The following is a 12,588-nucleotide window of genomic DNA, read 5'->3' as shown; positions in this document are numbered from 1 at the left end:
AACATGCAGGATTCATATTTAAATAAAATTTTTGTGGCTTAATATTCACAGACACTATTCTATATTGCATTTTGATTTAAGTGTACTGACCTGTTTTGGATTTATTAATCCAAAATTAAGCAAATTCTGTGACATTCTGTGTTATACAGTAAATTAAATCACGGGAATCATAAGGCCCTACATAGACTAAATCTATTTAACTATGATTGACATTCTTCTGTAATGCAATGAAACAAAACCTGTATTCATTTCCCTCTTGTAAACAACCCCTTTAAGACATTAACATTTAAACAAAAATCCTCAGAGTTCGAAATTGGTGTGACACTTTTTTGAATAAATAAGATTTGAATGCTTTTATATTCATCTGAATTTGGTTTCCAGACACACTTGACTGATCATAGTATCCTACAGAGCCAATTAGATGTGTGGAGGAAGTTGCAAGCGTACAATTAATTACCTGTTGTTTGGTGAAGTAATTCAAACGTAACAGGTAGCTTTGAATGAGGTTAATTACAGCCGAAAAATGTCATTTCTCATGAAGTCACACTTCATTTCTCATCAGATACTTTTAATGTTCCTCACCTAACATGCATTGAAAAATGCATTCTCCATCATTCTCCAAAAGCATGTTGTACTGTTCAAACACTCTATGTCTCTGTGTTTTTCTTTTATTTATTTTATTTTTTTTTTTTTGTACTTTGGCCATAATCCAGAATGAGCCTCTGTTAGACTCATCTGTTAGTCCCGGCTCTACAGCAGCTGCATACAAGTCACATTATCTTTAACAGTGAAGGCGAGAGCTTCCTTCTTTGACTTCAAATTGACACTGAACTCAAAGACCATCTAATCTCCACCTTGCAGCTTGTTACACATGAAAGAGATGGAGAGCTAAAAAGAAGTCCATTTCTTATTTATGGGTTCATTTGGAGGGCTTTTCATGCAAACTATTTAAATCCCATTGCTGCTCACCAGGATCTTTGGCCTCACGCTATAGTAACCAAAGAGAAACTTGACTTCAAACATCACTGCACGTCAGATCAGATTATGGGCTTAGTGAAATCTTAAAAGGGAAGTGTGTGTGTGTGTGTGTGTGTGTGTGTGTGTGTGTGTGTGTGTGTGTGTGTGTGTGTGTGTGTGTGTGTGTGTGTGTGTGTGTGTGTGCGCGCGCGCGCGCGTGCCATGCATGCTCTTCGTGTGGTTACTTGAGGGCGGACTGCCTAATCAAAAATGAAAATAGTATGCTTACACTAATTGACAAATCTGACTCTCTATTCAGAAGGTCTCACAGGAAAACCGTTGTGGCCCTGTGCTTTTGATCTTGCTGTTCTGTTGTCTTAATGCACTCTTGTGACCCACATAAACAAATGCAAAATGTGACTTTTTGTGTATATCAGCATTTTGTAAAGTGGTAAAATTAGCATATTTAGTGGTGCTTGCTAAACAAACACTACTGTTCATACTTATGGGATATTGACTTAGACTTTTTGCACCATTTTGTGTTATAAACAAAAATGATGCCAGATTGATGTGTCAATTAGTGTGGAGAGGTATGCTAATACTTTTCTCTATCTATCTATCTATCTATCTATCTATCTATCTATCTATCTATCTATCTATCTATCTATCTATCTATCTATCTATCTATCTATCTATCTATCCTCAAAAGGTAACTTTTTTAAAAGAAATTAACACTTGTTTACATTGTTCAAAATCTATTTCTAACAAATGCTGTAATTTGTTACAACTAATTTTCAAATGAATTCTTTCTATTCATCGAATTATTGTAAAACAAAAATCGTAATCCAGTTTCCACAAAGATATTAAGCAGCCATTTTTGATGATAAAATTCAGTCACTGAAAAAACAGTATGTCCAAAAATTTAAATTACTCCACGATTTACTCAACCTCAAGCTGTACTAGATGTATATGATTTTCTTCTTTAAGACGAAAACAATCAGAGTTTTATTAAAAAATGTCCTGGCTCTTCTAAGCTTTATAATGGCAGTGAATGGCTGTTGAGATTTAGAATCCAATAAAGTGAATCCATTTGAGGTCAACCGATTGATTTTTTTTGGCATTTTTTTATTATTTATTATTATTTTAAAATTTTCTTTAAAAAAAATCCCACTGACCTCCCGTAAAATTCAAGCAAATGTCAAAATAGAGCTGTGCATTAATGCAGAGTCAATTCAGAGTAACAAAACTACAGTTTTTTTTAATAAAATCTCATAATATTTCAAAATATTTAATGCATTATTATTTAATTGCATTTAAAGTGAATTTATTGATTTCTTGAGCACAGCTTCTTTGTCTTACTTAAAATAAGTAGATAAGTAGAGTTCACACTCTTAGTTCAGATAAGTAGAGTTAGTACTTTTATATAATGAAGGGGAAAATTGGCCAAAAAAAAATCGGCATCAAATATCGCCCATCAGCTGCCCTGATTTCTAAATATTGGGCACCGGCCCGAGAAAAACCCATATCAGTCGACCTCTATAGCATCCATTCATCATAAAAAGTGTTCCACATGGCTCCAGAGGGTTAATAAAGGCCTTCTGAAGTGAACCGATGCATTTGTGTAAGAAATATATCCATATTTAATACTTTATAAAGCATAGTCTCTAGCTTTAGCTAACTGTCATGTCGTTCCAGCGAATGACATTGTAGTTGTAGCTTAGGCTACAAAGATAAGTGGCGAACACGGAAGCGCAGAGGAAAGAGCAAAACAAAACACCGGTCACAAATTAAAAGTACAAAACAAGGATTTGCAAGGAAAAATGTCAGAGGATGTTGGTATAAGCCAAGAGGAAACTTTGCTTCCTTTGCTCCTGTAAACAAAACTTGGTTATCGCGAGACTAGCATATGATGCTATGCCTACGTCATACATCAACCGCTGGAAGGCCACTCTCTTCAGGAGGCCTTTATAAACCCCTCAGAACCATGTGGAGTACTTTTTATGATAGATGAATGCACTTTATTGGACTTCAAAATCCCAAGACCCATTCACTGCCATTTTAAAATTTAGAAGTTAGGACATTTTTTAATATAACTCTGATTACATTTGTCTGAAGGAAGAAAGTCAGATACATCTTAGTCTCAGTCTCAGACGTCACGTCCACAGAACGTTGGCTGAACGTCTGATGCATATGGGACAATTAACTGGAAACACTTCAGGAATTTCGAAGTCGTCATCTGATTAGTTGAATTTGATCGGATTTCTGGGAGACGCGAGGGCCGCGTTTATTTTCGTACCGCCAGGAAACAAAGCGCAGACTGATTTACTCTGTGTTTTGCTAAGAGGTGCTTATGCAGACGCCATTGTGGTTATACACTTTTGCAACGTTCGCGAACAAATTACTGACTTACTGCTTGTTCTCCCTCTTCTTCTTTGACTTTCAATGCTGGTTATTTCAATGACTGACTTGTTGCACGCCAGTCTGTTTTGGGGATATTTCCACGCCCCGAAACGTGACACTGAACGAAACGCACTGTGATTGGTTGTTTGACATGTCGGTCAAACGGCCTTATGGACGGGCCTTGGCCAATAAAAGCTGCCATGGATTCCAGACCTTCAGCCATCAGTCAATTCACCCTTCGCAAACAGTATGATTGACAGGCGATTTGACCAATGATAACGCAGAATCCATCATTTTGTTGGACAAACAAATCAGACAGGAGAGTAGATTAACTTCGGTGGACATACACTTGAAATAAAAATACATTCTGATGTTCATTCAGGTTTTTTATGCTTTAAAGAAGAATTGTAGGAATCGTAATAATAAGGCAATATCTGTCAGGAGACATTAAAGAGGCACAAATCGGTATTTATTGTTTGAATTTCTTATTGTTTGCAGCACGATTGAGTTTTGCATAGCCGTTTTTTTCTTTGTGTACAGTACAGTTGTACTTTTGCTTCTGAAACTTTTCAATCTATGGATTGTAGCATCGTCTCCCGGCTGTAAGGAAAAAGAAAATGTAGCTGTTAACCTGCACCTGGACAGCTGCGGTCCTTCTGGTTTTGATGAAATCCATCTCCCCATATGCTGCCAAGTTATAGCTCCCATATTGATCTAACCTTGGAAAGATACGGTTCGACTCCTCTTACCTGTCAGTCAACTGGTGGTATGAAGTGAGATTTATATATCTCTTAAAAAGACTCATGCATATGTAACCCCTCACACCCGGGTCCTACCGCACCCGCTCCGAGCTGGTCTCGAACCCGGGTCTCCGGCACGGGAGGTGGATGCACTAACAAGGAGGCTAAAGGCTGCAACCACTGGCGTCAGTCGCTAGTGTGTCTCTTGAGATCGGGGAGTGAGGTTTACCTGCACAGCACCTACTAGCTGGCCTCCGTTACACATACAACTGCAGGATTTTGCACAGGCAGTGAATCTGTGGAGCGTAGTAATTCACTCGGGCTAAACTTTCACTCAGGAGATCTATTCTGCCGAAAAACAGCAGATGTGTTGGGCTTAAACTGCTCTTTTCAGTGCTGCCCCATAACTTTCAGGAGTACGGCGTCAGCGCAAGTATTGAATAATTTAAGATTATCTTAATATATGTGCAGGTGGAGAGCAGTGGACGTCCCTTATCGTTGTGTCTGTATTCAGCACATGGGGCGGCAGGATAGGGCGCATGACAGGGGCCGTAAGAGAGACAAAGTGTCTCGTCATCTTCTCTATCTTCGTTTAATTATGGAGTCTGAGCTGTCACGGCTCTTTGTGCGAGTGTCCGCCACTGCCAGCCTGTGCTCTGTCTCTCTTCGGTTGACACATGATATGACTCTATCAGAATTATTTGCCGCAGAAGGTCCCTGTGCACATTAAGTAAAGTTCAAGTGAAAGCTGAGGGATTTGATCGCTCTGATACTCTTCCTCTTTCTTTCTCTCTTTTTATTTCTTCTTGCTGCCATGGATCCTTCACTGTCTCAATGTCCTTTTCTGCTGCTGCTCGTTTCCATTTATTTTTAATCAGCGAATGTCTATGAAAGGACTCATTAGTAAAAAAAAAAGTAGATAGATGCTTTAACTGAGAAAGTCATGCTGTTTGGATCAGGAAGAGAAGAAAGAAAATACTTATTTTGTTGTAAATTACTTTAACCCTTCTTCTTCTCTTGTTATTTATATTATTGTTGATATTTTTACTATTAGTATTATTTGTAATTAATTAATTATGAAATACTTTTATTTATTTGTAACATGCAGTAGTATTTACATAAAGTATTAAATACTAGTATTTATTTATATGTAATATATAGTATTTAAATATAACTTTTTTATTATTGCTACATAATTTAAAGCACTATTTATTTATAATGTTATGTGTGAAATGTAGTAGTATAGTAGTATTTACATAACTAAGTATAAAATACTTAAATTATTTATTAGTTTATTTATTTAGAATGTTATAGGTAATGTGCAGTAGTATTTACATAAATGATTTAGTACTAGTGCTTGCTTATATTTTTTATTTTTTTATATGTAACATGCAGTAGTATTTACATAACTTATAGTATTAAATACTATTATTTATTTATATATAATATATATTGTTTATATATTATTATTTATTATTATTACATAATTTAAAGCTTAATTTAAATATGTATAATGTTATATGTAAAATGTAGTAGTGTTTACATAACTTAAAGTATTAAATACTGTTTATTTATTTGTTTATTTATAGTGTTATGAAATGTGCAGTAGTATTTATGTAACAATGTATTAAATAGTATTATTTATTTACATAACTTGAATGATTAAATACTATTATTTAGTTATTTGATTATTTATAATGTTATATGAAAAATGTAGTAGTATTTAAATAACTTAAAGTATTAAATACTATTTTATTTATTTATTTATGTGTTTGTTTGTTTATAATGTTATATAAAATGTGCAGTAGTATTTACATAAAGTATTAAATACTAGTATTCATTTATTTGTTTGTTTTTTATTATATATATATTTTTTTTTTACATAACTTTAATGATTAAATACTGTTATTTATTGTATAATGTTATATGTATAGCATGCAGTAGTATTTACACAACTTAAAGTATTGAATACTATTTATTTATTTGTTTATTTATAATGTTATATGTAATGGGCGGTAGTATTTACATAACAAAGTATTAAATAATATTGTTTGTTTGTTTGTTTGTTTGTTTGTTTTTGTTTGTGTTTGTTTGTTTGTTTGTTTGTTTACATGACTTGAATGATTAAATACTTATTTTTAATGTAGTGTAGTGTTAATGTAGTTTACATAACTTAAAGTATTAAATACTATTATTTATTCATAATGTACATAAAGTATTTAATATATTGTTTGTTTGTTTGTTTATATATAGTACATAATTTAAAGCACTATTTATTTATAACGTTATATAAAATATGCAGTAGTATTTACATAAAGTATTAAATATTAGTATGTATTTGTTTGTTTGTTTATTATATATTTATGTATTTATTTACATAACTTAAATGATTAAATACTATTTATTTTTATAATGTTATATAAAATATGCAGTAGTATTTACATAAAGTATTAAATATTAGTTTGTTTATTATATATTCATGTATTTATTTACATAACTTGATTAAATACTATTGTTTATTTTTTATGATGTTATATGTAGCGTGAAGTAATATTTACATAACAAGTATTAAATACTAGTATTTATTTATAACATATGCAGCAGTATTTACATAAAGTATTAAACACTGTCATTTATTTATTTATAATGTGCAGTAGTATTTACATAAAGCATTAAATAATAATATTTATTTATTTATTATTTATATATGTAACATGCAGTAGTATTTACAAATTGAAAGTATTAAATAATTTTCTTTGTTTGTTTGTACCATGCAGCAGTATTTACATAATTTAAAGTATTAAATACTATTGTTTATTTATTTATTTAATTATATGTAATGTGCAGTAGTATTTACATGACGTAAAGTAATAAATACTATTTATGCATTTATTTATTGTTATTACATGTTATTAGGTATAAAATAATGTAATTGTGGATTGTTAAATAAACTCCAGCAAGACTTCTTTCAACAAGACTACAACTTTTAAATATTTGTCACTTGTATCAAAGATATTCTTAAAAACTAAAATTCTTAGAGAAAATAATGTGTGAATAAATAAATAAATAAATAAATAAATAAATAAATAAGACATTAGAGTTGTTGATGGCCAAGCATTCATAGTAATGCTGCTAAAATTAAAAATAAATCTTATTTAGTTAAAAAAAAAAAAAACAGTGCAGTGTAAGAAAATCTCAAATGACATGGACCTGTAGGGGATGTAAGTTATATTTTAATAACACACAAAATTACCCTGAAAAGCTCTAGGGTGTGTTTTTTTGTTGGAGATAAAAGCTTTCACCAGCTTTTCCAATCTTTATTTTTCAAACTTTCCTTTCTCCAGGTAACGAGTTCGGCCATCCGGAATGGCTTGACTTTCCCAGGAAAGGAAACGACGAGAGCTACTATTATGCTCGTCGCCAGTTCAACCTTGTGGACATTGAGCATCTGCGATACCGACAACTATACGCTTTCGACCGTGACATGAATCTTACAGAAGACAAATACGGCTGGCTGGCTGCCGGTCAGGTGAGATGCACATACACACATTCCTAAACGTGTACGTCTCATACTGCCTTTAACCTACAGAAGAAACCCAGTGTAAATCTCCTTGCTGGATCTGTCCTTGCCATCTGTTAAACTGTGGGGAGCTATTTATCTGCCATAATAAATGGGATGTGAGATGCATAGCCCATATGATAATGAAATTGCATAATACAGCCAACCAGGCATGACTCTCCATAGCAGGAAGTTCATTTCACGCACACACACGTTGTACTGAAGACAGCAGAAATAAGATTTCAACTGCATTAAACTGTATAAAACCCAGCTGAACCACAGTTTATGTCCAATATATTTATTAACACAATCAGAGACTCATATTGTCTTAAATACATGAAAGACAAGAGATTCAAAATTAAATGAACAATTACAGAGGTGGAATCTTTTGATGATATCTCCTGCTTCTCAGATTTATTTATTTTTTTGACAAGAAAGAAAAAAAGAAAACACATCACATGTATCTCCTCTAGATTTTAAGAGAGATCTTAAAGTTTCCAATTGTGCTCATATTCACCAAGATGTCACAATTCTGAAGTCAAATATATATCATTATGAATTTGAATGCATTTAAATATATATCATATTCTTCTATTCTACTCAAACACAGCTTTATATCCTTTTGAAAAAAGACAGAAAGAAAAATGTAGTAGCAGGATTGATTTATTTATGTGCTCATTTATTTATCGATTAAATGTTCCTCAGTGAAACAGCAACAATTGTCCGCCACTTCTGTCATGTATAAGGTATTATTTGTATCAAAACATTTATTTAGTTAGTTGTTTATATAGTTTTTTATTTTTTATTTTATGTATAATGTTATTATTCGTTTTCTTCGTTTGTAGTGTCATTATCGTTTTATTTTTTACTTGCTAATTAATTATTAAATGTATTTATTTATTTATTTTATTTTATGCATAATGTTGTTATTCTTTTATATGTTGTAGTATTACAATTGATTTATTAATTAAATTTTATTGTAATGTATTTAATTTTATGTATATTGTTATTATTCTTATTCTTATATGTAGTATTATTACGATCTATTTATTTATCTATTTATTTATTTAGTTTATTTTATTATTTAATTGTATGTATAATATTATTATTATTTTTCTTACATGTAGTAGTAATATGATCAAGTTATTTATTTATCTATTTATTTATTTTGTTTATTTTATTATTTAATTTTAGGTATAATGTTATTATTCTTTTTCTTATATGTAGTACTATTACAATCAATTTATTTATTTTTTTGCTTATTATTATTTTATTATTTATTCACTTTTTTATTTAAGTAATTCATTTATTTACAAATTTTAATTGTATGTATAATGTTGTTATTCTTATATGTAGTAGTATTATGAGAGATTTTTTATTTATTCGCTTATTTATGAATTAATTGATTTATTTTAATTTTACGTATAATGTTATTCTTTTTCTTATGGATTGTTTTTTGCGATCGGTTTGTTTATTTGCTTATTCATTAATTACATTTTTTATTTATTTATTTAAATTTTATAGAAAATGTTATCATTCTTATTATATATAGAAGTAGTATTACAATCTGTTTATTTATTTGCTTTGTATTTATTTATTTATTTATTTATTTTATTATTTAATTTATGTATAATGTTGTTATTCTTATAATTAGTATTACGATCTATTTATTTATTTGCTTATTTTTTTAAATTTTATGTATAATGTTATTATTCTTATCTGTAGTAGTATAACGATTGATTGATTTATTTGCTTTTTTATTTTAAATTAATGTAATAATTATAATATAATTTATAATAATTTTAGTTTTATTTTATTTTATTTTATTTTATTCACAGAATCTATGCTGGTCTTCCAACCCTGACCAAGAAGATAAATAGTTTTAGATGATCAATCAGACAAAACTCTCTAAAAGCCAACAAATCAAACCAACTAAGAGCAGCAAAAACATTTTTTTTTCTTTTTTACCTCTAAACTCACATCAGCAATTGTTTAATTTGTTCACGTTTTATTTTCCTGACCTATGAGCTACATCTGAACAATACCAGCTTTCTCTGAGATTATTCATGTTTGACAATTATTTACACCATTTGCATCTTATTTTTGTTTCTAACAGGCAGCAGTCACGACTCTGAATCAAGCCGACAAGGTGATCGTGTTTGAGCGCGCAAACCTGCTGTTCATATTCAACTTCCATCCTTGCAACAGCTACAACGACTACAGGGTGGCAGTGGAGCATGCTGGGAAGTATCCTTTCACCAGCGATCTCCAGAAGACTAGCACATCACAGTAATGCATTGTGTTTATATACGTGTGGGAGTGAAATGATGCATGTGTATATGTGTGTGCATATGAGCTGTGAAATATACAGCTATAGTATGTGGGAGAGAGGTTAGGTCACTTATTATAAATGCATTATCCACATATAATACACGCATGATGAGAATGAGTGTGTATTTACAGTGTTTTGCAATGCAAGACCTCAATGTGTGTGTTCTTCAACCCCTCATGGCCCTTTAGAGGCCGGCCTGCCATTGGTTGTGACACATTCCCATTGATGTGTAAAGTTGAGCTTGTACACTAGGGAGGAAGGGGGAGGGGAAAACGATCTGACAAGTCTTGAAAACACATTTAATTGGCTACAGAGATGCTAGAGGTGACTGTCATCACACAAAATGAGCTGTTCGTGGCTTTGTATGTGCGTGTTTGTGCGTGGGTGTGCGCATGTGATGCTGTGTTGGGGCATTCGGGTTGCACCAATGGGAGTTTGTGTTTGTACGGAGACTCCAATTAGGAGGAGAGAACGAGACACCCTACGACGAGAGAAACTACGGCTCATCAAACATCACCCACTCGCATACATTTGCGCACACAAATACCCTCACTCACCAAAACAGAAGGCCTTAGCTTGGTTAAAATCCACAAAGATGAAACCAGCACCGTTGTTGTTTTTGATTGAAAGAGCTTTTAGCGTATAAAGGAAGACAACATTACCTTAAGCCAGAAATCGGCTCAATTAAAGACAGAGTGTTTGTTGAAACTTCCAAGGAAGTCTACAAAATGATTTAGATCTGTGTAATTGAACAAACAGAGTTCAGAAGTCTGAAAGCAGATTCAGAATCGAATGTATTAAATTGGAAGTTTTAAAGAAAGGTAATAAAAAATAAAAAAATATCATTATTATTAATAAAATGTTAAATAATACACATACTTATACTACTTATACTAATATTAATAATTAAAGCTATTATTACTATTATACAAAATATTCAATAATAATACCAAAAATCTTAATAATGAATAAAGCAAAAGTGCTAATGCTAAGCCAAAAAGTATTTTAAGTATGTTGTTATTATTTTTTAAATAATATTTTATTAGTAAAATATAGGTTTACCCCATTTTGCTTTAATAATATAAAAAACATTAATCATTTGATAAATAATAATAATCAAAGTAAAAGAGGGACAAACCAAATACTAATCCATTTATATTTAAAATCTAAAACAATATTTTGTATTATTATTATTGTTTTGTTGTTGTTATTGCTACTATTATTATTACTACTACAACTTAAAGCAAAAAGGGGACAAAAATACTAAGCCAAATAGTATTTAAAAATAAATTTTTTGTTATTGTTATTATTGTACAAAAATATTCAATAATAATAATAATACTTAAAGCAAAAGGGGGTCAAAATACTCCAATTACAAATAGTATATAAAAATAAAATTATTATTATTATTATTATTATACAAAATATTCAATAATAATACTTAAAGCAAAAGGGGAACAAAATACTAATACAAATACAAAAAGTATTTGAAAATAAAATTATTATTATTATTATTATTATTATTATTATTATTAAATTATTATTATTATTATTATTATTATTATTATTATTATTGTTATTGTTATTATTATACTAAATATTTAATAATTATAACGTCAATAATAATACTTAAAGCAAAAAGCGGGACAAAATACTAAGCCAATAGTATTTTAAAAAATAAAATAATAATAATAATAATAATAATAATAATAATAATTATTATTATTATTATTATTATTATTATTATTATTATTATTATTATTGTTATTATTTAATAATATAATAATAAATATTATTATTATTATTGTTGTTGTTGTTGTTGTTGTACAAAATATTCAATAATAATAATAATAATAATAATAATAATAATACTTAAAGCAAAAGGGGGACAAAATACTAAGCCAAATAGTATTTAAAAATAAATAACAATTATTATTATTATTACTATTATTATATTATTATACTATTAAATGTTAAATAATACATATAATACTACTACGACTTTTATTAATATTAATAATTAAAGCAAATGAGGCACAAACTAAATACTCTAATATTCCAATACTATTAAAATGAACATTTTTTATTATTATTATTATTATTATTATTATTATTATTATTATTATTATTATTATTAAAATGTTAATACACATACTACTACTACTACGACTTCTACTAATATTAATAATTAAAGGAAATGGGGCACCAACCAAATACTAAGTCAAATACTATTAAATAAACAACAATATTTTGTATTATTATTATTATTATTATTATTAAAATATTAATATTATCAATAACAATAATCAAATAATAATAATACTTATTATTATTATTATTATTATTATTATTATTATTATTATTATTATTATTATTAAAATGTTAAATAATACACATACTACTACTACTACTACTACTACTACTACTTCTACTAATATTAATAATTAAAACAAATGGGGCACTAACCAAATACTAAGTCCACTATTAAAATGAAATTTTTCTGTTATTTTTATTATTATTATTATTATTATTATTATTATACCAAATATTCAATAATAATGGCAGTAATAATAATAATAATTAAAGCAACAGGGGAAACA

The 12,588-nt window shown here is 29.4% G+C and overlaps 1 protein-coding gene across 1 annotated transcript in view; it reads left to right on the top strand.

The window, feature by feature from the left end:
• Nucleotides 1-12,588, top strand: part of gbe1a (glucan (1,4-alpha-), branching enzyme 1a) — a 208,918-nt gene that overhangs the window by 161,158 nt on the left and 35,172 nt on the right. The window contains exons 13-14 of the mRNA XM_073829881.1: nucleotides 7,442-7,626; nucleotides 9,773-9,903. Coding sequence (XP_073685982.1) covers nucleotides 7,442-7,626; nucleotides 9,773-9,903 — 316 coding nt within the window. The remainder of the gene's footprint in view (nucleotides 1-7,441; nucleotides 7,627-9,772; nucleotides 9,904-12,588) is intronic.

This window comes from Garra rufa, chromosome 23, assembly GCF_049309525.1.
Source record: "Garra rufa chromosome 23, GarRuf1.0, whole genome shotgun sequence".
NCBI lineage: Eukaryota > Metazoa > Chordata > Actinopteri > Cypriniformes > Cyprinidae > Garra > Garra rufa.
Note: the sequence above shows the minus strand (reverse complement) of the source record. Positions and strands in the feature narration are given on the sequence as shown.